Here is a 23967-nt window from a genome sequence, read left to right as displayed (position 1 = left end):
TGCAAAGTTAGCATCCAATCTAGAACTTTCATTTGGCTAGAATTGATGTGTGCAGAGAGCAGACCAAATGGCAGAAGTAATCGAATCAAACTTCCACTCAAGCCACCACAGCAAATCTTCCAGACATGAAATCTTATTCTAGAAATAATCAGCTACCGACTTTCATTGGCTTGGTGCAAAGGCTGTCACCCATCCATCGCTCGGATGTGCAGGTTCATCTGAATCCACCTCCTCCTTTTGTTCACATTACTTGTCGTTGATGAAAGCAGAAGTTTGTTGCTAGAGAAGCCGCGGAGGTAAAGGGCAGGCCTGTTCTTCACAGATTAAAAACAACTCTGCCATGCTGTTCAATTAGTCTTGCTCATAGTTGTGAGAGTAGGCTTATTAAAACTGGCAATGATTCCTAGGGTAGGTAGCCAAGAAAGGTCAGGCCCACAACACCAGTCTGACAACATCTTGGCTCTGTCTTCCAGAGACATTCAGGTAATTATGTTAAGATCGATTTCATAAATTACCTTGTTGGATCTGCAGTATTTTTCTGCTCTCCTTTTCTTGGGAGTGGGAAGGGTGGGGGCTCCAAAATGTAAGCAATACAGAATCTTCATTAAGGGTTGGCTTTCAGGTTTGTGTGTGTGTGTGTAGCAAGATACCTGGTCCACCTACAGCAAGCGTGCTCTGCTTCCTCCCTCCCACAGTTCCTAATTCACTTTCTCTGCTAGTGTCCAGAGAACCAGGAGAGCAGTGGGGAAGGCAGGTTTGGGGTTTGTCCCAGGTCTGGGATTCAATTTGGTGCACCCTTCAACCACTGATAGACACCATGTCATTGACTAATCAATCTACATGGTACAACCTTTATGCCTCCAATTTATCCTTAGCAGTTAATGACACATAATGTGTAAGCACATGTATGGTATATGTCCAAAAACCTTTTGCGGGGGAAATGGTGCTTTGGGATGGGGGCTATTGACAGCAGAGAGGTTTAATCTTTCCCCTGCTATTTCCCTGCTTCAAATTCAGTTTCCCCCCAATCCCATGTAAATCATTCAGATGCAACCGATTTACCAGGTATGTTGCTGCCAGTTTCCAAGAAAATGCAACACTAGGTTTATTACAAAACAAAAAACATTGTGCTATGGGTTTTTAGCTGCCACCATATTTAAACCAGAGGGGCAGTGAGATAGGAAGGGGTTAATACAGGCCACACAACATTGTTAAAGATGCTGCCCCATGTTTTGTGTTTCTCTGCATTTCTCTAATGGCTTTAGAATGGCCAGGATAATGAACTATTCATCTTACTTTCAAGAGCCATTTTCTCACAAACACCAACATTAACACTTGCCAGTCCCAACCTATTTTATCCCAAAAAGGTCCAATAAGGCAAAACACCTCCAGGCATACAGAGAAAGGAATATTTAACTTGACTTAATCTTCATATCCGTATACCTACATGGTAGAAGTGGAAATAAAATTGACTAGAAAAGTGTCTCAGTTTACAGCGTAGCTGTTTGTGTGAGCAAGCAAATGTGAATTATAATATAGTTCATCGGCATAATCTGGTTCCCCAGTTGATACTAAGACAGCAGACATTTTGTACAATGCATGATGGGTGAACTGCACTCAGCGTTATTTAGAATTTACTCAATAATTAGTTATGCTCTTTCTCAGCAAGTATTGGGGGAAAATGCCTATTTTCTGAGACTCCGTTCCTAGTTCATAACATTGCTACATGCACATTGTTGGGGCTGTGCCTTATTGTAAACCCTCTTGGGAATTGTAATTCATAGTATTATTAAAAATCTTTCCAGTAGCACCTTAGAGACTAGCTAAGTTTGTTATTGATATGAGCTTTTGTGTGCATGCACACTTCTTCAGATACACTGGAACAGAGGTCACCAGACCCTTATGTATCATAGTATTATGTGATAGAATGCCACTCAAAAATGTAAAAACAAACAAACAACACCCAAATCTGGAAATGATTCACATGGGGGTTCATAGAAGCCACATAAAACATTTGCAAATAACGATTAATGCAGGACTCTCAGCTAAAGCATCCATGACAGATGACCATCCAACCTCTGTTTGAAAACCTCCAAGGAAGTCCATAACCTTCTGCAGGAGACCGTTCCCCTCTTGAACAACTCTTATTGACAGAAAGTTCTTCCTGATGTTTAGTTGGAATCTCCTTTCTTGTAACTTGAAGGCATTGATTCGAATCCCACCCTCCAGAGCAGAAGAAAAGCTTGTTTCCATGGGATAGCCCTTGAGATACTGGAATATGACTATCATTTCACCTCTCAGTCTCTTATTTTCCAGGCCAAACATACCCAACTCCTTCAACTGTTTCTTTTAAGGCTTGGTTTCCAGACCCTTAATCATCTTGGTTGCCCTCCTTTCAGCTTGTCAACATCCTTCCTAAATTGTGGTGCCCAGAGTTGGACACAGGTTAACTGTTCTATTAGCCTCTGTGAATTGTTTCAGCTGGTCTAATAAATTAAACCTGTCTTTGTTGGTTTTTATTATTTTAGATTGCTCTATTCATTAGCCCAGTTCACATGTTAAATTAAAGCATAGCTGCAAACAAACTGCTTCAGTGTGAATGAACAGTGTGTTGGTTCATGATGCTGAAAAGTTCACACTCCACTCCTTCCCCATTCGTATTGCTGCCATGCTACCAGTAAGCAAGCAAGAGTCACCCAAATCTGGGCTCCCCCAAGCAAACCATGAACAGTCAGCCCAAAACAAAACTTATTAGTTCATGGAGGATAATGTTATAACTGGCTACTAGCCATGATGGCTATCTTCTACCTCCACTTTCAGATGAAGTATGCCTCTGAGATCAGTTGCTGGGAATGACAAGTGAGGAGCAGTCAATAGGGTGAGCTGCATTCAAGCGGCCGTGACAGCTCCGTCCCATCATTCTGCGCCCTGAAGTCGATGGATCACCCGCCCACCCTCCCTTTAGGTCATATCTATGCTTCTGACCTTGCTATGAACTTTGGTTGGTTGCCTTGGCTGCCCAGGGAGCCTGGTAGGAATTTTTATCCATTTGGCAAATTGGTACTAGCCTCATGGTTTTTCGCCTACCTCGTAACAAATCATCACAACTTTTCAGGTATCGGCGGTTAGGCATTGGAATATGTGTCGTGTGTTGGAGGGCAGGTTGTGGCCATCACCTACCCCTCCCCTTTTTGGGTATTCCGTTAAAGGAATCTGGCTGTCATGGATCCTGTCCGGTGCCCTGCTGGTGGCTAGGGCCATGGCACGACCCCCGGTGACATCAGGGGAAGCTTCCAGTTGTATTTGCATCAACAAGCTCCTCCTACTGGTTGTTAACCTTTGGATGACTCCCTGCTGAGCTGGGTGGAGTCATATATAGATTGTTTGATCCAATGCCTAAGCCAATACCACTCACATGCCCATTAACCTAAAATACACGTGTCCTTGTGTCTTATTTATTTCTAAGCGGATGGTGGGTCCTCGACTCACAACAAGAAGCTGGACTACATTGGCCTTTGACCTCATCAAGCAAGAGTCTTTGCATGCTCTTACATTCTTTCCTTGGAGATAAACAAGCCACAAGCCCAGGTTCAGACATCATGAGAAACCGGACTCTGGCGTGTTTCTTAGCTACGCAACATGTAAAGAGGAGCAGACTTTTCAGCAGCTTGTACCAGCATGCTGCCTGCTCACAGTAAACCATAGTTCGTTTTTAACTATGACTTTAATGTGATGTGTTAAGCAGGCCGTGGTTCAAGCCTAGGGTGAAATAAGGAATCTTCTGGTATTGGGCCTGCACTGTGCAAGGACAGAGCATTACAACAGTTTGAACAGAACAGGTAGGAGCAGGAGCAGTCTGCCTTTATGAACCTCTTGGGGGAGATTACCCTATATATGCATAGACTTGACTGTTATTAGCAGCAGACACTAATTTCTCAGGAGGACACCTGACATACTGACTGAGGTTTACTTTGTTGTGTTTAATTTTTGATACTGCTTACTTTGCAAAAACAGAGATGCTGTTGCTCAAGCCTCCGTTGATGTTCCAAGCCTCTGATTGGCTAAGTCCTACTCCCCGGTCAAAAATATTCAATTTCCCAAGGTGACACTTTAGTGAGTCTGTCTATGCTGAGAAGCATTAATTATCCATGCCTTAATTACAGAGGGAGGCAGATGGGACCCGTCCCCATTACCTTTTCTGTAGAGCCACAGGTTTGCTGCACTTTTAAAAGGCTATGTGGACATACTTTGATTACAACAGTGAGGAGGTCTGGGGCTTGTGGATTTCATTCAGGGCTCCCACCTATTTCACCATAATAATTATATAAGTAGAATTAATGCACTTGGCACATTAAATACCGTAAATTAAAATATGGAATTCTGCCAGATAACTGTGTAACAGCAACACCAGAGAAACTGAGCACTGAAACTTTCCCTCTTTCTTGTAAAATAGGTTTCTTTTGCAAGGTGGTAATCAACCTGTTCGTTGTGGTGTAGTGGTTAGAGTGTATTACTAGGACATGGGAGACCAGGGTTCAAATCCCTATGCAGCTCGCTGTGTGACCCTGAGCTAGATAGTCTCTCAGCCTAACCCACCTCACAGGGCTGTTGTGAGGATAAAAGCAGACAAAAGAATCATGAATGCCCCCTTGAGATTCTTGGAGGAAAGGTAGGATAAAAATATAATAATAAGTAAGAAAATGTGTAACAGTCTACAAATACATTTAACACTTTTATTGTATTCATTGCTGGCATTCTTTTTAAGGGTTCTCTCCCCATGGCGTCCATTAGGAAACAGAACTGAAGATAATGTTTCCTTTAAATATTAAAAAGCAGAGTCTAGTTAAATAATATTAAAAAGCACTTCCCAGAAGAACTGCAGCATGGGCAATGGCAATTATAGATTGACAGGTTCAGGTGGCAAGTATATACCCAGCTAGCAATGTAGACAGTTTTGATCTCAGGCTCAACCACGAGCCTGAACAGGAGCGCCTGAAGCATCAAGCCAGCCACTGTACTAGTAACTTTGTGAAATGTGTTGACATTACTTCAGGGAGAACATTCGGCAAGAGGAGCCAGATTCCTCATTGCATTAGCCCTGAGTTGCTTCTTCAAAGAAGAGCAATGTACATGGTGAATATGGGCTCTACAAGAGTTCATTGGATATGAAGTACACACCTCATGACTGAACTGTGTTTTTTACTGTATTTTCCATTACACCAGAAGCCAGGACACAGAAAGATACTAGTCAGTGATACTGACTGATAGATACCTCAATAAGATGCAGCATGAAATCAGTTTAGCAGATTATTTCAAACTGAGGTTTTCAAAAGGGAGCTTCGTTATTTTCTACCCACGGTGCACATTCACAGTTTCAAACTATTTTATTCCATATTAGCTGTTTTGGAATAACTACCTCCTCTACTTTTTTTATTGACAGCCAACCAGCATAGATTAGAATCACTATTCCATAGACAAACATACAATATATTGAAAGCACTGGAGGGAAATCTGTTCTTTTACGTCTCAGGGAGTGTGGAGAAACTGGTGGTTAAAAATATGACAAGAAGTAATCATAGTTGTCACCTTTCAGATTTGAAAATAAGGGATCAGCAGCCTCGAAAATAAGGGATCAGCAGCCTCACCTGTCCTGGGGACAGTCTACGGGATATCTAACAATCTGGGATAGCAGTGGGAAGCAGCGGGAAACGGCGCTGGAACAAGGAAATTTCCCACAAAAAAAGGGAAGGTTGACAGCTATGGGTAATTAAACTGCCTACAAGACCAATAGTGGAGCCAATGCAGTTTTTGCATGTGTTGTAGAGAGAAGTGAGGGGCAGATGGGGCTCATCAACCTGGGAAGGTAGCCCATCTAGAAGGAAAACTAATCCTAAACCTCCACTGCCTCATGGAATATCTTTGGGAGATGAAAAGGTTAAGGAGTAAACCCTACACAAATCAGGAATGGAGTCCCTAAGACAGTGTTTCCCAACCTTTTTTGGGCAAAGGCACACTTGTTTCATGAAAAAAATCTCGAGGCACACCACCATGCCAGATGGGGAAAGGTCACTTTTTACTTATGTAAAAAAAAATAAAAAAATAGTAACAGCATAGAAGGTAATGGTTAGGCTAGCATCCCTCTTCCAAATATGCTAGGTTTTTATTTGCAGGGACTGTTCTACATGGGAAAGCATTCAGCACTGTAATTCTCCCATCTGCCATCTGAATTGGTACTATTCTGGGTCAACTTACTCTGCTGCATGTGTAGATGAAAATGGCACCAAGTGTGGGGGAGGGGGCAGAACAGGTTTCAGATACAGGATATTAAGCATACACGTACTTCAGATTGAACTGGTTGCTTGCTTTGCAAGTTTTCATTTCCCAAATGACTGCCTTGGCAAGCGCAATACCTACCAGGCTCAATGCCGGTCTCGCGCTGCCGCTTCCCGCGCTCTCAAGGACCCGGGAGGAGGAAGGCGTGAAGGGAATCCCGAAGGCGCGAAAACCTTGCGCATGCGCAGGCCTTCCGCCTGCGACAGCCCAGTAGGCCGGCCGAAGCGAGCGGCGATGGGATGTGGGAGGGAGCTCGCTCGCCGCCCCGCGTGTGCCTATGTGGGGCACGTTACAGCCCCGTGACGTCAGCGCCACGCAGGCAGCCAGGCAGGCAGACGGCGAGAGCCCCGCGCTGGGCGGCCTCTCCTCGCCGCCGCCTCTCGCCGCCCGACTCGCCCGCCTCCCTCCAGGCAACATCTCGCGGCACACCAGGCAACGTCTCGCGGCACACTAGTGTGCCACGGAACACTGGTTGGGAAACACTGCCCTAAGATGGTTGGATGGCAACTCCTGCAGCCAAGCTGGTGCCAAACACATTGCTCTACTTTCCTTTGGGCCATATCAGCAAGGCTGAGAGGGGGGTCTTGTTGTCTGGGAAGCCCAGGATCTCCATACACACTGCCCAGGCTTGTACCCCAAGGAGGAAATGTTGGTGCTGCTAATGCAGCTGTTTGACTTCATACCCGGAGGCGTACTCCATTGTCTCTCGAGACAGATGGATACCAACAACAACAACAAAGTTACTGCCTCTCAAAGATGAATGTCTCATTCCAGTACATCTATTCCAAGAACGAAGATGTTTATTCAGGTACTCAGAAATATATGCCTTGAGAAATATATGTCATGAACGGAAATCCAACCAAAATTATCTACACTGTATGTTTGATAAAAAGTCATATGGTAGCAACGCAGTTTCAATTTCTGGTTGATCCTTTGTTTTAAGAAAGCTGAATATAAAACTCAATGTAATTGATAGCCTTTTCCCCCAGTTGGCTTGATTTACTGATAAAAATGGTTACACTAAGGGAATGCTGTTGCCCTGTGATTAACAAACAAAACACATTCTGTACTTGAATGTCAAGTAAAGCTATGAACTTTATAATACTGTTATGAGTGTGTGAGTGCTAGACACTTTTCAATTCCTGGACCCAGGAAGTGTTAGAATTTAATCAAGCCTCCAGAATCCCTAGACCCAACCCTGGTTAAAATATAAAGTCAGCTTCCTCATGAGCAGCAAGCAGAGGGTCATAGAGACACCACAGTCCATTATGCCTCATTCCAAAAAGGAAACATGAACCAGGGGCTGGAACCCCTGGAATCTCTTAGCACTCAGAGATTGGGTATATGTGCAACAATATATCCAACTGTTATAAGAATGAAATCAAATATAACAGGAGACAGGTTGGAAAATATGCAGTATTAACTTTAAGCTTGGTTCTGTATCTCTTTATTAAAAATGGTTAAGGGGTATCCGCTGCCTTCTGTGAATTTAATTTGCTGTCTGGATAGAAAGCATTATTAAAGTTCAAAAACATGGACTGCAATCCAGGATCAGAGCCTTGGTGAATGTAAAAAGCATTGCTTGTGTAGAATGTGCAGCTGTTGACCAAGTCCACACCTGCTAGCAAAAGCCCCGACAGTGAATGAGCTGTCTTCTCACCTGCCCTGCATCTTTTGATGTTATTGTTTGATAGGCTGTCAAGTCAGCTCCGATTTCTTGAGCTGTTCTGCTGCTTGTCTTTCAAGTGAAGATGTTATGGCCACTCAGGATGCAATTGGCTTAGCTACTCTGATGTCACAAAGAACCAGGTCAATCTTGAGCTAGGCAGCTAAGAACTAAGAAGAATTTTAAGAGCTTAGAATTGGCATTCCAAGATCCATGTGATACTTTTGTTAAATTAAATCAGATCTGTGCTTCTCAAATGCCATAAACTTTTTTTGAATTTTGCGGCAGATCCACTGAGCACTTTCATGGAAACACATACATTTTGTGTTTGTGGGATAAATCCACCTTTCTAGGTTTTCACTCAACAGAATAGCTTTTGTTGAAAAGGTGAATACTTTGCCAGTTTCCCTGAAACCACTTTTTCTCTACAACTCTAAACATGTAGCATACCTGTTTTCAACCTGAAAACTACTACCAATATAATGAAAGTCACAGTAACTGGAAACTCCATTTCAATTGGAACTATATAACGCTAGCATATGGGCTAGCAAATATCCGGAATGCGGCCATGCTCTAATCTTTCTGAAACGCTTACATAGGATAGCACCTTCTTTGACTGGGAAATCTCTTTTCCATCTGTTTCTGAAAATGGTGGTCTTGTGGAATTCCTGTTTCGCATCATGAACTGGATGTTTTATGAATGTTGTGTTATTAATGTCATTGGAAGAGGTTTTTAGAAGCTTCGTTAGTTGTTGATATTGTATTTTTGAATCTTTTGTATGAAAACTATCTTTAAGACTTATACTGTGTTTTAAAATATTTATATGCCACCTTTCAGACAAGGAAACAATGTGTTGTGATATTTGTCCAGAGCCTTAAATCTTGAGGCTGCAATCGTATTCATGTTTACATGACTTATCAAACACAGTGAAACATACTTCCGATTAAACATGTTAATCCTTGGAAGTACCACTGAAAAACTTGGACTTATTTCCAAGTAAAGTGAATGTTGGAAAGAGTCGAAGAATATACAATGACGTTTTAATGTATTAGCGTAAATCTAGAACATTTTTTTATTTGTTGTGTGTTGGTAAAGCTGTTCTTTTTACTGTGTCTGGCATTAGCTACTATATATATTTCAATTATTTATAGTACTGAAATATAATTACTTAATTTTTTAGCTGTTATTTCAGTGGGTGAAACCAGTTAACTCCAAGGAATCCTTGCATGTGTTATACTGGCCAGTGTGACATGTTTAGATAAATAGTAGTGCACAGATCTCAAATTTTTGAACTGTGTGAACTCACATTTGCTTTGTAAGTCACAGTTGGCTATGTGCATCTAATGACTGTGCTATATTTCAAACACTGAGTGCAAACACATCAGATGTTCCTGCTCCTGACCTCTCCTAATAGGAATCTCTTCCCAACTGTTCATAGTCAAATATATGCTACTTGGAGGTATCTATGACAGAAGGAGTTATACAGTTTTTTCCTTTCAAAGTGTCCTACAGGCAGACACAATAATGCTGCATCCTGGAACTATTCAGACAGTCTCATAATGTGTGCTTCTCATTGACGCAAAACTTTAAAGCAATTTCATGGTTCTTTCTGCACCAGTGTCTAACACAGAACAGATGGATTCTGCTATTGTGAAAAGTATTTCTCATAGTAGCTGCTAAAGAAAAAACAATGCAAAAGTATGTCTCATGTTGTTTTTTCCTCACTGTTGATTGAGAAAATCCACTCAGGTGTGTTTATCTGCAGTACCCACATAGTATGTAATGTTGTGTTGCTCTCCATGTTTTCAGCAGTTCAGGATCTTGAGGAAAGCTTTACGGAACTCATTGTTGAAGGTGGTGTAGATGACAGGGTTGAGGGCACTGTTGACATATCCAAGCCATGTGGTAGCACTGTACAACTCTGGGGAGATGTGGCAAGCTTTGCAATGAGTATTCAGTATGTGTGTCAAAAAGAATGGCAGCCAGCAGACTATGAAAGTCCCTAGAATGAGAAAGAAAATGAGATATCACCATCACTTTGGCTCAAAAGTGCTTAACTCTGGACACAAAGCATGCTCAATCTGCCCACCTGAGAGCCAATTCATAGTTCTTTCCATTATTTTCAGGGCATCCTCACACATAACTAAAGAAACATCTTTGAGAGTCTCTTAGCTCTTTAGCCATGTAGAAATAATGATAAAGGAGGACCGAAAGTAGAAGAGAAATATTTTAAAGCAAAATGTAGATTTACATTGAAACTGCAGACAACAAGCTTTTTAAGTGTAATTTTTTAAAAGCACTCTTCCTCTCTGTGGTTCCTCCAACCAGATTTGTAGCCTGCTTCAGCTGCTTTTGTTAAAACACAAAACAAAACCTCAAACCTGTTATATATGTCTGCCGTGTAATATTTAGTTGGGTCCTCATTCTTGCACAGCCTGTTCTTAAAAAGGAGCAGAAATGTGTACTTACCAAGAACAATAGCTAGCATTTGTGTGGCTTTCCTCTCTCTGAGCTGTATTGTCCGATGCTGCTGAGATGGTAGCTTCAAAGAGGTTGCTGTTTTGCCATTGTTGAGTTTGCGTACTTCTAAACTTTGTTCCTTGACTTTTGTCCTCACCTTTAGATCAACAACCTCTCTATCCCCTGTACTGGAGATGGAAACTTCGTGGCAGAAACTGCAATATTGCTGCAGTTCTGTGGGCGTCAGGGGCTTCTTTTCAGCAGGCAGCCTTTGGCCTGAACTCTTTAGCTGCAAACAACACAAGAGTGCACTGGGAAGCTTCTGGTGCAAAGCTTTCCTTTCTGTATGTTGCTGAAAAACAAGAGGCCAACAAGAATCAGGAACCACTTAGAAAGATGGGGAGCTGCCTAAGACCAAGCCAGAACACTGGTCATTTTAGCATAATATTGTTGACACTGACTAGAAACATCTCTCTAGGGTTTCAGGCAGAAATTCTCCCCAGCCTTATCTGGGACTGATCCTGGGACCTTTCTTATGCAAAACTTGTAGGGTTCCACTGACCTGTTATAAATCTCTCTCTCTCTCTCTCTCTCTCTCTCTCTCTCTCTCTCTCTGACACCAAAGTGTAATCCGAAGATCACAGGGCAGTTTACAATATAAAAACACAAAAATAGCATAAAAAACAAAACCTTATTTATGTCTTGCTTTTTCCTCAAAAGAGCTCAAAGCAGCAGACCCCTTCCCAATTTTATCCTCAAAACAACCTGGTGAGGTTACATACAAGAAATTGTGACTGGCCCAAGTTTGTCCAGTGAGCTTCATGGCTGAGTGGGATTTTAAATCTGAATTTCCTCAGCTCTAGTTCGACACTCTAAACCCTCTATTATCACACTATTTGGCTGCTAGTTAGTATAAAACTCATATTTAACTTAACCCATAGTGTTGCAGATTTTATATGTAATTTCTTCCTCAGGGTAGGGGCAGTATATCTGATATTTAAAATACCCGTGCTTTAAATAATGTGTGTTTCCACTGAAATTAGCGGTTAGAAACTTTATTCATAACAAAAACTAACCACTAAAGTGGACCCATCATCTCTTGTAGCTTTTATTGCCCGAGGTTGCAATTGCTGCAGCAGTCCTGATGACATTCTGTGTTCCCAACAGAGATATTTGATACCTTATTTGATACCTTATGATACCTGAAACTAGTAAATAAAATACTTGTTCCCAAAGTAATTAATAAAATTAGCAGTTCAAAGGCAGGTAATTTATTTCACTAGTGCTTGTTACCACATAAGTGAATCATTCCAGTAGAGCTGGAAATAGCTGATATGAAGACCAACAGATCCATCATTGCTCATGATTGGTAAACACTTTCAGCTGCCCCTCTGCTAATGCTATGCTCAAATCGGCTTTGCATATTCAAAACCCTGCAAAGTTGTTCTGAGCAGAGATGCCCATGTCTTATTGCCCACTGAGCAGGGTGGGGTGGGGAAAAGCATCAGTTCCAACTGAGGGGTGAGTCTGACTAAAACAAATAGCCAGAGAGGAAGAAATTAAGAAATTCTTAGAACATGAAAAGAGTGATTCTGGGTCTGACTAAAGGCTTGCTAGTATCCTGCCAGAGGCCTATGGAAAGCCCACAAGTAGGACATGAGGTTAGGCAGAGTGAATGCATTGCGGAAGGCCAAAATCAGCCCATGTGGTACCTCCAGGTGGGAGCTGTAGTCTTAACAACAGCTGCAAGGAAACAACAGCTGCAGTAGTTTATGGGAGCTGAGCAGAGTCCATATGAGGAAGAGGCACAGGAGGTGTAGAAATGAGGCCTACATAGGCCTGTTGCAAGTCGATAGGGCTGTTTCTATTTCACCCCTTCTGGGCTCCAGTAGAACCCTACAGGCCATACTATATAGAATATGACAGTTAAGGCCCTTTCTAAATAAAGCCTTTTTGTTTGTGGGTCATACCTGTTGTTTGTAGCAGGTTTTACCGCTGTGGCTGTTTTGTCTGGAGAGGATTCGCTTCCTTTGTCTCTGCCTCAGCACCATATAAATCCGGATGTAGAGCAGCAGGGTCACCAAAAACGGAAGATAAAATGACACCACAGAGGAGTAGATAACAAAGTTGGGATTGGATATGGAACAAATATTTGGATCACCTGAGTGAAAGGACACATAGAAAAGAGAAGGTAGAGTAACTTTCATGCTACATATTTTTGTGTGTGCATAATAAAGGTATGGTTCTTAGAATAAATACAATATGTTTTTGTTTCCACAAACTAGTAAGATCTAAAAAATGTAGTTTGGAGGCTGAACATTTTCCCAGTAGCCATTTTAATATCTTCCACAGTTGACAGAAGTAAGATGGCTTTTCCACTTTGTTTTTGGGAAAAGGGGAAGCTGAGTTCTTAAAGCCATAAGCCATAGGAGGCCCCATGTTTGTGTACAAAGCCTGTGCTTCAAGGTATTGTTACTGTATTTACCTGTGGTGTTGAAGCCAAAGAGAAGAGGGCACGAAACAGCAAATGCCAACAACCAGACCACTGCTATCATAATGGACACTCTTCGGCAAGAGCTGGGCCCTGTGCTGTACTGATAATGAACAGGCATAACCACTGCAGTGTATCTGCAAAGTGAACCAACTCCAAAGCAAGGGTGATAAAGACGGAGGAATTGTTGTACAAGAAATGTATAGGGAAGGGAAGGGAAGGAAATTCAGAAACAGAGGAAGATAAGACAAAGTTGAATTCAAAGTGGAAGAAAGTAAAAGAAGAGATGGGAAAACAGAATAAATACAATGATGCAAAATGGAAGATGAGAAAAGTGAAAAACAATTCAGTATTAATAGCCAGAGATGAAAAAAGGCAAGCAGTGTGGGAAAGAGATTGGAAAAAAGAGTCAGGTAAGTCAGTATCTGTTAATGGTAAGAAGAGGCAGCGAATCAAAGACATAGCCAATCATGACAAGAAATTTCTACAAGCAATGCTTTCTGCGTGCGCGCATGTCAGAGGATGTGACCATGTGTAATAAAACCCTGACTTTTTTGTTAAGAAGGCCGTGATTTTGAGTGAAGGTACAATGTCTAGAAAAGAGATTATTAATCTTTTCCTATTTGCCTGCTCGAAATCACAATCATCTGTTTTCCTCCTTTGTGTGATTTCAGCATGGGCAGCACCAGTGGGGGGGGGGGGCAAGTTCACCCCCATGAAAGAAGCTCACTCCTCACACTGCTGAACTCCTGTCATTAACATATACTGTTATTTTTCTTTCAGAGATCTTAACATATGGAATGCAATTGCCCCCCGCCCTTGAAATATACTTTGCTCCTTCTGTGCCCCACCCCTTTTTCTGGTGCTGTCACTGGGTTTCAGATGCATGACTGGGTGGAATAAAAATGGCCCGTGCAGAAATCTTTTGTTCCCCTCCCCACTCCATTTAAGTGAGTGTAAAAAAGGTTGAGGCGCTATTATATGTGTGTGCATGTAACATATGTATAGGCCTCATTCATACATCATGTTAAGCCAAGCTACCGGTATGTGTTAACAGGACTGCATGAAATTGTTAGCTCCCAGAGATGAGCTTGCACCCACTGTCTTTTCAGCACAGCATGACATGACAGATAAGTCAAGGTTTTTAGGGTGTTGTCCAAGCTGGGGAGGGATGCTGGGTACAGATTGTGCTTAAGGAGAGGGAACTCTGGGATTCATCCAGCACGTTTGCACGGTCCTGATATGCCATGGCTTACCATGATGTACGAACCAGGCCATAGTTTGCTATCACATCTGCTTAACTTTATCGATACTCAAATGATTCCCCGAGTTTACTTTGCTAACAAAGACACAGATTGGGAATCTAATGTCTGACACATACATAACCACTATCATATGTGGCACAATTCTCTGACATATTACGTGGCACGCACATATGTGGCACAATTGTTTTTCTGCACAAATCCCTAACATAAAATTCAACCCACTTCTCCGTCTTAGCCCACCTGAGAATTTCCCATTTCTACCACAGCTTACTGTTGTGGTCTTTTGTTCTTACCTGTCAATGCTGATAGCACAGAGATTTAAAATGCTGGCTGTGCACATCATCACGTCCATAGTAACAAATATGTCACAGCAAACACGGCTGAAATTCCAGACTCCTCCCATCACCTAAATATCAACCACAAATGTCACTATTGCATTGCACTGAATATTAACGCACTGCAGTTGCTCCTTCCCATTATAATTGTAGAATTGTTTTATATGGACTAGTTCATAGAGGAAAGCTGTTTGGCTCCTAGGATTTCAACCCATATATCCTCTTACAGTTAGTCCTGCCTTTGAGAAGTAAATGCTGCTCTAGACACAAATCTTGAAAGTGGGGGAATGAACGTGGGGATATGTTAACTAGGTTCACCAGGATATATATATATATTTAATTCCATCACAAAAGAACTGAAGCATCAAACCCTGCAAATAATCATTCAAGTTCATCCTTGCAGGTCCAGGGAAATCAACACCCAGGGTTAAACTAGACATGACACTAAATGTGCCATTAGGAACTTTGCCAGTCTTCCCGCCTGCCCCAGCTCCCTCCCTTGCTTAATAGTAGGGGCAGGAAACCTATTTTCATTGAGGCTGCAGTGCACGGAGAGGTAAAATTTAGCTGATTCAGCCACTGCGTTCGTTCAATTATTCATGGTCTATTTACCCAGTCTACGTTACTGTAATACATTGCATGTGGAACTGCATCTCAAAAATGTTCAAGAACTGAAACTGGTGCAAAATACAGCAGCTAGATTAATTACATGGGGCCAACTACAGAGAGCATGTAATGCTAATCCAAAAACCCCCTAAAACTTCACAGGTTGTCAGTTTGTTTTGGGGCACAATTCAAGTTGTGGTATTGGTCGTTAAATTACCATGACCTGGGTATCTAAAAGACCATATTTTCCCTCATGAACCTGCCCACCAATTAAGATCTGTTCTGGAGGCTTTTGTTGTTGTTTTCCCCCAGCTCCTGGGCTCTGAAAGGATACTGAAAAGAAGGCCTCTTCAGCAGTGGCACCCAAACAGTGGAACTCGGTCCCTGGATATATTTGGAACCAGAGAACTTATTAGGCCAGTATTTTTTAAAAAATTTTTTTGCACAGGCTGCCTGAGAATTAATTAGCCATGGAGGCTTTCCTCAATGTCCCACCATTGGAACTTGATCCCCCATGGAAATGTGAGGCCAGGCCTTCTTGTCTATGGTTGCATCCTGGCTTTTAAATTCCCTGCTCCGTGATATTTGGCTAGCTCCTATGTTGGTAACCTTTCATTAAAAGTATGGCTGCTCAAGCAAGCATTGTGAATTGTTTTCATGTGTACTTTTATGGTTCATTTTGCATTGGCTATTTTGCTGAATTTTTGTTATCCACCTTGAGATCTTTAAAAAAGTGGGATATCAATAGTTTTTTTAAAAATAGAATAAAAAGTCTGGTGCCTTCTTCACCAACTTTTAGACAATGGATAAAGGCCATGCTGTTCTCCCAGGCTTAATGGCTTTTTATGATATCTGTCTCCTTTTAATTGCCTGATCTGCTATTATTTTTAATTGAGTTGTTTGTCTTTTCGTTTTTATTGTGGTTTCTCATCATCTGTTTTATTGTTTTGTTGTAAGCCAGAAAATAGCTTATCTCTTGAGTTTACGTCAATAAAACTCAGAAACGTGAGGAGTTAGGAGTCCAATGTTGTCGGATCGTTCCGCAAAACTGCAACCCTGCCTGGTGGTTCAGGCAGCAGTATTTATAAAATTTCAAACAAAGCATTTCAATTTTCACCAATCATATACATCATTACCTCTTTTCATGTTTAAAACACATGCACAATAAGCACTGGCAATTTAATAATAATAATAATAATAATTATTTGTACCCCACCCATCTAGCTGGGTTTCCCCAGCCACTCTAGGCGGCTTCCAACAAAGATTAAAAATACATTAAAATGTCACACATTAAAAACTTCCCTAAACAGGGCTGCCTTCAGGTGTCTGCTGATTAAGTTCTGATTCCCACTGTGTTCTGTTACATTTTGTTAGTGTGCATGTTGGGAACTTGTGTTATGTGTAGCCATTTGCGCCATGTAGCAACTTATGTTCTAGCTTTGAGCTGTATCTTTGTGATTCACATATTAGCTGTATTTCTGCCCCAATTATTTTTTTTGGGGGGGGCAACTTGCAAAATCATCAGTTTCATAAAGTAACAGGCTACCATAACTTCTCTATTAGAAGCACACTCAAGGATTTACAGGGGTATACATTATCACATTTATTGTGGCCCTTTGGGCCACTGCCACAGTTTCTTAGTAGTTTTTATTGCATTTTAATTTGTTTTATTGTTAGCCGCCCTGCGGCATGACAGGGTAAACATACCTCAAAAAAGCAAGCAAACCCATATTAAATATATGAAATTATCAATGCTGTATGAAACCTCTAAACCACAGTTGTTCTCTGGTCTGCTGTGGGCTGTATGAGGGAGCAAGGGAAAATACCTCTGCCTGTTCTTGCCGGCCATGTACTGCATAATATTTAGAAATTGACTTCATGTGTTTCTGCATAAGTTCCAACAGGTTTTATTTAGCATCCGTACTCCCCTTCAACAAGCCAGGCCTAGTCAAGCAGCCATGATAGATTCTGGTAGGCCTCAAGTCAAATGATTATTTTACACCAAAGGTGTCATAAAAGCATAGTCTACTTAGAGATCACTTCCTTGCATTCTTCTTATGCTATATATATGACTATGCACTCTATCAAGGTGGGCTCTGTAAATTCTTCCCACTCTCTTTGCGCCCCAAGTAGTTATTTGGTATTGCTAGCTTCACAAACTTGTCATTTTCTTGGGTTGCTGATTTCCTTCCTTCCTTCCTTCCTTCCTTCCTTCCTTCCTTCCTTCCTTCCTTCCTGAGAAACTTCACAAAGGAAGACCACTCTTAATTTCCCATTAACCCACCATGAAATATGGATGGTCCCTTTCTCAGATGCTTTTATTTCAATCCACTTTTTTCATTAATTGCTGTGTCTTACTGACATTTTTGCTGCTCATTTTAAAGGGGTGTAATGGTAGACTCACATAAATGATTTTATGTGATATAAGGCTATATTTATGAGGACACCTGTCCTGAAAGGCAGGATATAAATCTTTTGAATAAGGCTGGCAGGGTGCTGGCCTTCTCTTGCCTCTTAAATACGCTATCTGCCCTGTGAAGTTGGAAGCTGTGAGAGAGGATACCACTGAAAAGGCTTCTAGATCATGGTGATATTTACCTCAGTATTGTGCATGAGAAGCCATTCAGCATGCAGCACTCAGACCGAAAGAGTGTTCCTGAGCTGAGAAAAGACCTAATTAAAGGCAATTTAAACTACAAAATGCTAGTAAAAACCATGGGATTTGTGCTTGCTTTAAGGTCTGTGGAAGTGCCAAAATGAGAGATCACTCTGCCTGTTACTGATTTTCAATAGTAATAAAAACACTAAATGCTAATGAGTGGCTGAACAGGCAGCATCTGTTCAGCTGCCCTTCATAATTCTATAGCCCTAGGTTTGATTTACTCATCATTATTCATTATTGTTCTGTTTCATGCACACTTTCCAACAGAGAGGCACAAGGCTGTTATTAGGCAGAGATTTGTTGCAGATGCACATAAAAGGTCTGAAATTTCCTGTTTTGATATATATACAACAAAAGTCCAGACTCCTCTTTTTTTTTCCTTTTTTTTTTTTTTTGGCATCCAAACAGCATTTGATAGGCAAATGCTACTATTTAGTCTCTTGTGTGCACACCTCTACTTCTAGGACACTAAATGTATAACATTCAGTCAAATAATAAATGAAACATGTTAAAATGAAGAAAAAATGCCATCAAAAGCAATTAAAACCAAACTTTAAAAAAAACACCAATTTCTAATAAAACATTTTGAATCTACTGCATAAGTTGGTCTTTCGGAACACTTATTCAAAAGCACTACATTAGAATCTGTCATGCAAGAGCTGTATTTTAAATTCAGCCAATTTGTGTGCAAGGTGGGATTATCTGAAAAGCTTAAATGTAAATAATCTAATTTTAATTTTTGCAAATAATCTAATTTTGTTGCCACAAAAAGATACACACCTTCAAAATACACAGCTAATGCATAAATCTATTTAGGCTGCAATCTTATACCCATTAACCTGGGAGTAAGCTCCATTGAGTATCCACAGTAGTGTCTGCAATAGTGACCAGAGGAGGAATGACCACTGGGACGACTGTAGAGAAAAGAAACATCATGGTGCAACTGGGCGCCTTCATCTGTCCCGGCTGCAAGAAAGGATGTCTCTCCCATATTGGTCTCTACAGCCACAGCAAGCACTGTAAGTCTCTTAACAGTTTGATTCCCCCCTCCAAAAAAAAAAAAAGGCACATTCCTCCATTGTCTCCTGAGACAGATGGATGCTTACCAACTGGCTCCACCGAACTCAATGAAACTTACTTCGAGTAGACATTTATAGGATTGTGCTGTCTACTGCTTGTAACAGAAAGCGACATAGGTAGAACAGAAATATAGGTGTTCCTGAGAATTAGTCACCTGTCATCTGAAACATTGAGAGGCAGTGTCCATCTATTTTCCCTGAATGGCCTAAGACTACGAGAAGAGCCCTGCTAGATCAGATCAAAGGCCCATTGACCCCACCATCCTGCCAAGCAAATGCCTACAGCAGACCTTCAAGCGGGACCTAAGCATGATAACATTCTGCCCACTTGCATTTCCAGGTAACTGGTAGATAGAGGCATCTCTGTCTGAGGGTAGCCTGTTCATATTACAGTGAATGCAACCTTGCCAACAAAGGCCTGTATAGTAAAAGCTATGGTTTTCCCAGTAGTGATGTATGGAAGTGAGAGCTGGACCATAAAGAAGGCTGATTGCCGAAGAATTGATGCTTTTGAATTATGGCGCTGGAGGAGACTCTAGAGAGTCCCATGGACTGCAAGAAGATCAAACCTATTCATCCTTAAGGAAATCAGCCCTGAGTGCTCACTGGAAGGACAGATCTTGAAGCTGAGGCTCCAATACTTTGGCCACCTCATGAAAAGAGAAGACTCCCTGGAAAAGACCCTGATGTTGGGAAAGATGGAGGGCACAAGGAGAAGGGGACGACAGAGAACGAGATGGTTAGACAGTGTTCTCGTAGCTACTAAAATGAGTTTGACCAAACTGTGGGAGGCAGTGGAAGACGAGTGCCTGGCGTGCTCTGGTCCATGGGGTCACAAAGAGTCGGACACGACTAAACAACAACAACAACATAGTGGTTAGGGTGAGACTAAAGGTGGGGGACCCAGGTTTAAATCCCTTTCAGCCATGAAGTTTGTTGAATAGCTATAGGCCAGTCACTATCTCTCTTGTCTTAACAAACTTCACAGAGTTGTGGTGAAAAGAAGAGGGTAGAGCCATTATGAGTTCCTTGAAGGAAGTGTGTGATATAGTGCAATGAATACACAAATGAAGAATGCAAGCATAAAGAAGGAACCCACCAGATTTTAAAAGAATGGGCAGAAATCCATTCTTATTTACATCAATGCAGGTTTCAGCAATTCCACTGAAGCCAATACAATTACTGACAGCTGAAAATCAGATTAGAGACCTAATTGATTTTTTCATTATCTCAGCTATTTTTGCCTTCATTATATATAATTATTTTAATGGAATTTACTTCCATGAAAGTGTGTTTAGGATTGTATCCCAAGGCATTCAGCTATATCTTCCTAAAACAGATACTTTTAATGGACTGAGCACTCTACCTAAATCTCTTCAGAAAGCAATTAGTCAGTGCATCATTGAAAAGAGAAATGCTTGATCTGTTACTGAGTGAAGAGTGATATTGCCAGATGATAGAAGCTCCAAACCATTGTGCAGCAGTAGTAAATGGAAATCCACTTAATTTGTTTGCCTCCATTTGTTTTCAGCTCTGCATTGTCAGAGATGTATTGCCTAGAGGTATGGTAGGCACCTATGGAAATGGTGTTGTGCTGGTTGGTTGAAACATAACTATTTGCAGGGACAAATAGTTCCATATCCTGGGTTATGTTGGTCATATAGATATTTCCTCAGGCTGCATAAGAAACCAACCTCATTAGGTGTACTAAGGATAAAATCTGTGGGAAAGGCACATGTTGGTGAAGAATCCAAAGTGGATTGCTGCCTGACATCCATAGTGTTAAAAGCAAGGAAGGCCTGTGATTAGGTCTTAGTAGCTCAACAAAGTAACATATTAAAAAAAAACAGTTAGCTTAATTCAAATGTATGTCAGCCCTTTTCATTTTTAGCCTCTACCACATTTAGGAAAATGCATACCAGTAACCAGGTTTTATAGGGACGCGGGTGGCACTGTGGGTTAAACCACAGAGCCTAGGACTTGCTGATCAGAAGGTTGGCAGTTCGAATCCCCATGACGGGGTGAGCTCCCGTTGCTCGGTCCCTGCTCCTGCCCACCTAGCAGTTTGAAAGCATGTCAAAGTGCAAGTAGATAAATAGGTAAGGTACCTCCGGCGGGAAGGTAAACAGCGTTTCCATGTGCTGCTCTGGTTTGCCAGAAGCAGCTTAGTCATGCTGGCCACATGACCTGGAAGCTGTATGCCAGCTCCCTCGGCCAATAAAGCAAGATGAGCGCCGCAACCCCAGAGTCAGCCATGACTGGACCTAATGGTCAGGGGTCCCTTTACCTTTACCTTTAACCGGGTTTGAGTCATTCACAGCAGAACTAGCAGATACATAGAATTAGTTGGGACCCTTGAACACTTAATTGATAGGAAGTTTGGCTTAATCAACTTTCTTTTAGCTTTGAAACACGAGATTTGTTATATATGCCATATTTGAAAGAGTGGCATTTATTCCATGAGATAAATTACAGAAAGGTTATTCTTACAGCCATGATAGGTTTTTATTTTATTTTTTAAGTGATGAATCCCACAGCAATATTATTATCTCATCTGGGACAACTGGCAGACCATTTGACACCTTGACTGCCCCCAGAAGCGTTCTACGGATTGCTATATGAAATGCTTCCTTTTTGTAGGTGCAGCCAAGCATGGTTGTCATCCGAGATCCTTAACCGTTATTCACCCCTACTTAAAATGGACTAATTAGGAGTATTCTTAAAACAAATCAGATTTATTACGTGAGTATTGCAGGTGCGGATAACATGGCAAAACTGCATGGTTCACTGTTTTAACTATTGTCTTACGACCCTGAGTCCTCTGGACAAATACTCTCCATCTCCATCCCTTGTCAGCCACATATATTAACGCATGGGTACTATTCTCTTGGATTCTAGGGCAGAATGTGCTACTTAATGGGCTGGAAAATTCATGGTCTGGAGAAAAGCTATTGGCAATTAGCTGAAGACATTTTCATCAAGGGCATGTGGACAAGTGATGTCAAATACACCTTTCAAGAAGGAACATCAGTATTCCAGCTGGGTGTTCTTGCCTTTGTCATCCAAAGCATAATTCTGTCACCCCAGTCCCATAAATGCAAGTGATGTGTTGAGGCATATATTTGTAAGAGGAACTGTTTTTCCAAGTGCAGAAAAGTCTGCACTGTGGGAGGGCAACAGCTCTGTGGTACGTGTGGCATATGTGTGTTATTTATTTATTTATGTCACCTTAGCTTCTAAAATTAATTAAAAACCCATCTTAAAATCAGCTAGCAAGAAGCAGTGCAGCAACAAAATATCTGAATTATTTTATTGCACAGAATGTCTGTGAGCACTGAGATTGCAGTGTAGGTGGTGCTTCTGTTCAGATTGTTTCTTTATTAGTATTTTCTGTCCCCTTCTTGGATCATATAATTCCAGATCTGTGGACAGGATGGGACTATTGGTATCTATTTAAAGAAAGTGTTCATTAATAAACAGTTAAAAGTTTGTAAACTCAACTCTGTTAAAATTATATGTTTCTACACCAACAATGCATAGACATGAAAATGCACATGGATATTTGTGCTTAGCAGTACTAACAATTGATACTCCTCTGTTATTCACTTTTTCCGCAAGACCTGGGTTACATTTTTCTTTTATGATTTAGTTATAAAACTAGAAGAAGCAGATAACACTCGGAGTCCATCACATGTGTGCAACAAAGAGGTTCCTCATGCTGTTTTTGTAAAATACGTAAGGTACTTGGGTTGAAACAGTGACCTGTCCATAACTGAATGTCCACCTTTTCTGGTAATTTACCAGTTCAATGTATCATCAAGTTAGGTCCCAGAGCCCTCTTTGTTGGATCAGTTTGAGCCTATGTGATAACTTGCAGAATAATACAATAATTGCACAATTTAAGGATGGAGGAAGAAACAGTATAGACCATGGGTAGGCAAACTAAGGCTCAGGGGCTGGTCCAACCGCCTTCTAAATTCGGCCTGTTGACGGTCCGGGAATCAGCATGTTTTTACATGAGTAGAATGTGTCCTTTTATTTAAAATGCATCTCTGGGTTATTTGTGGTGAATAGGAAATCGTTCATTCCACCCCCCCCCCCAAAAAAAAATAGTCTGGCCTCCCACAAGGTCTGAGGGACAGTGGACCGCCCCCCTGCTGAAAACGTTTGCTGACCCCTGATATAGACCATAGCTTTGGATGTTTACTGTTTTGTATAGTTCTAAATGGATGACAAAATTTGAGAGTATATTAATCATGCACAAATACTAAAAAAGAAAAGAAAAGCCATAGGGCTGGCAGCCTAAAGTATACTGACCTCTAGGTATACTACCCATGGCATCACCAAAGTGGCCACAAGCAGGTCTGCTACTGCCAGGCTCACCACAAGGTAGTTGGTGGTGGTTTGCAGGCTACGTTCCCTCAACACTGCCAGGCAAACTAGGACATTCCCAAAAACGATGGCCAAGATCAAGATGCAGTACCAGAGGGCATAGTAGGCATGAGACTGTGGTGATCCAGGTTCTGTGGAGTTATCCTGCCAGTATGGGGCTGATACTGTAGAATTGGGATTGCTAGTGATTCTGCTGAAGGGTGTCATCATGGGATGGAAGATCTGAAAAAGAAAGACACTGGATGAACATTGGTGTGGTGCACCAAGAACAGAGAATCTGTTCATATTTTCATATCACTGGCCAAATTATGCCACTATGAGTGAAACCCTACAACAGTCATTCATTTGTAAGATTGCTCAATGCCAATGAAATACAATCTGGGGGGAAATGAAAGTTGTTTAATAGTGCCAGGAAAAGCATTGGGGTGCTTTAGATGAAAGTTATGGTTCTGTACTCACTAGGTTACAAAGTATTTTGCTTTTTGAGTTCCCACTCTTCCTTTCTCTAACATCCACCCAATACAAAGGAAATGGAAAAAGGGTGGCCACATTCAACACCAACATTCCTGTGCAGATTGTATTTTCAGTGTGTCTTACCACCCCAGATGTACTTTTCACATACCAGCCACAAAGAAGCACAATCACCATCACACCCAAGTGATCATGTGAGAAATTGG

At 41.4% G+C, this 23967-nt stretch overlaps 1 protein-coding gene across 1 annotated transcript; it reads right to left on the bottom strand.

Annotated features, from left to right (window-relative positions):
* Positions 1-9805: 9805 nt before the first annotated feature.
* DRD3 (dopamine receptor D3) lies at positions 9806-23576 on the bottom strand. Its single transcript, XM_028726552.2, has 6 exons — positions 23216-23576; positions 14510-14622; positions 12946-13088; positions 12431-12621; positions 10470-10812; positions 9806-10002 (listed from the first exon to the last, which is right to left on the bottom strand). The coding sequence occupies exons 1-6, from the start codon at positions 23573-23575 to the stop codon at positions 9806-9808; spliced, it is 1347 nt and encodes a 448-aa protein (XP_028582385.2). The 5' UTR covers position 23576.
* Between the last annotated feature and the right edge of the window lie 391 nt (positions 23577-23967).

Source organism: Podarcis muralis, chromosome 4 (genome assembly GCF_964188315.1).
Source record: "Podarcis muralis chromosome 4, rPodMur119.hap1.1, whole genome shotgun sequence".
Classification (NCBI taxonomy): Eukaryota; Metazoa; Chordata; class Lepidosauria; order Squamata; family Lacertidae; genus Podarcis; species Podarcis muralis.
The sequence above is the reverse complement of the archived record's forward strand: the minus strand, read 5'-3'. Positions and strand labels throughout refer to the sequence as shown.

Coding starts and splice junctions, on each gene's coding strand:
- DRD3 (XM_028726552.2), bottom strand. CDS start 23,575: ATGAACAGATTCTCTGTTCTTGGTGCACCACACCAATGTTCATCCAGT. Junction 13,089..14,509: donor TGTGCTATCAGCATTGACAG/GTAAGAACAAAA, acceptor TTCACTTTGCAG/ATACACTGCAGTGGTTATGC. Junction 10,003..10,469: donor AATGCTAGCTATTGTTCTTG/GTAAGTACACAT, acceptor TTCTCATTCTAG/GGACTTTCATAGTCTGCTGG.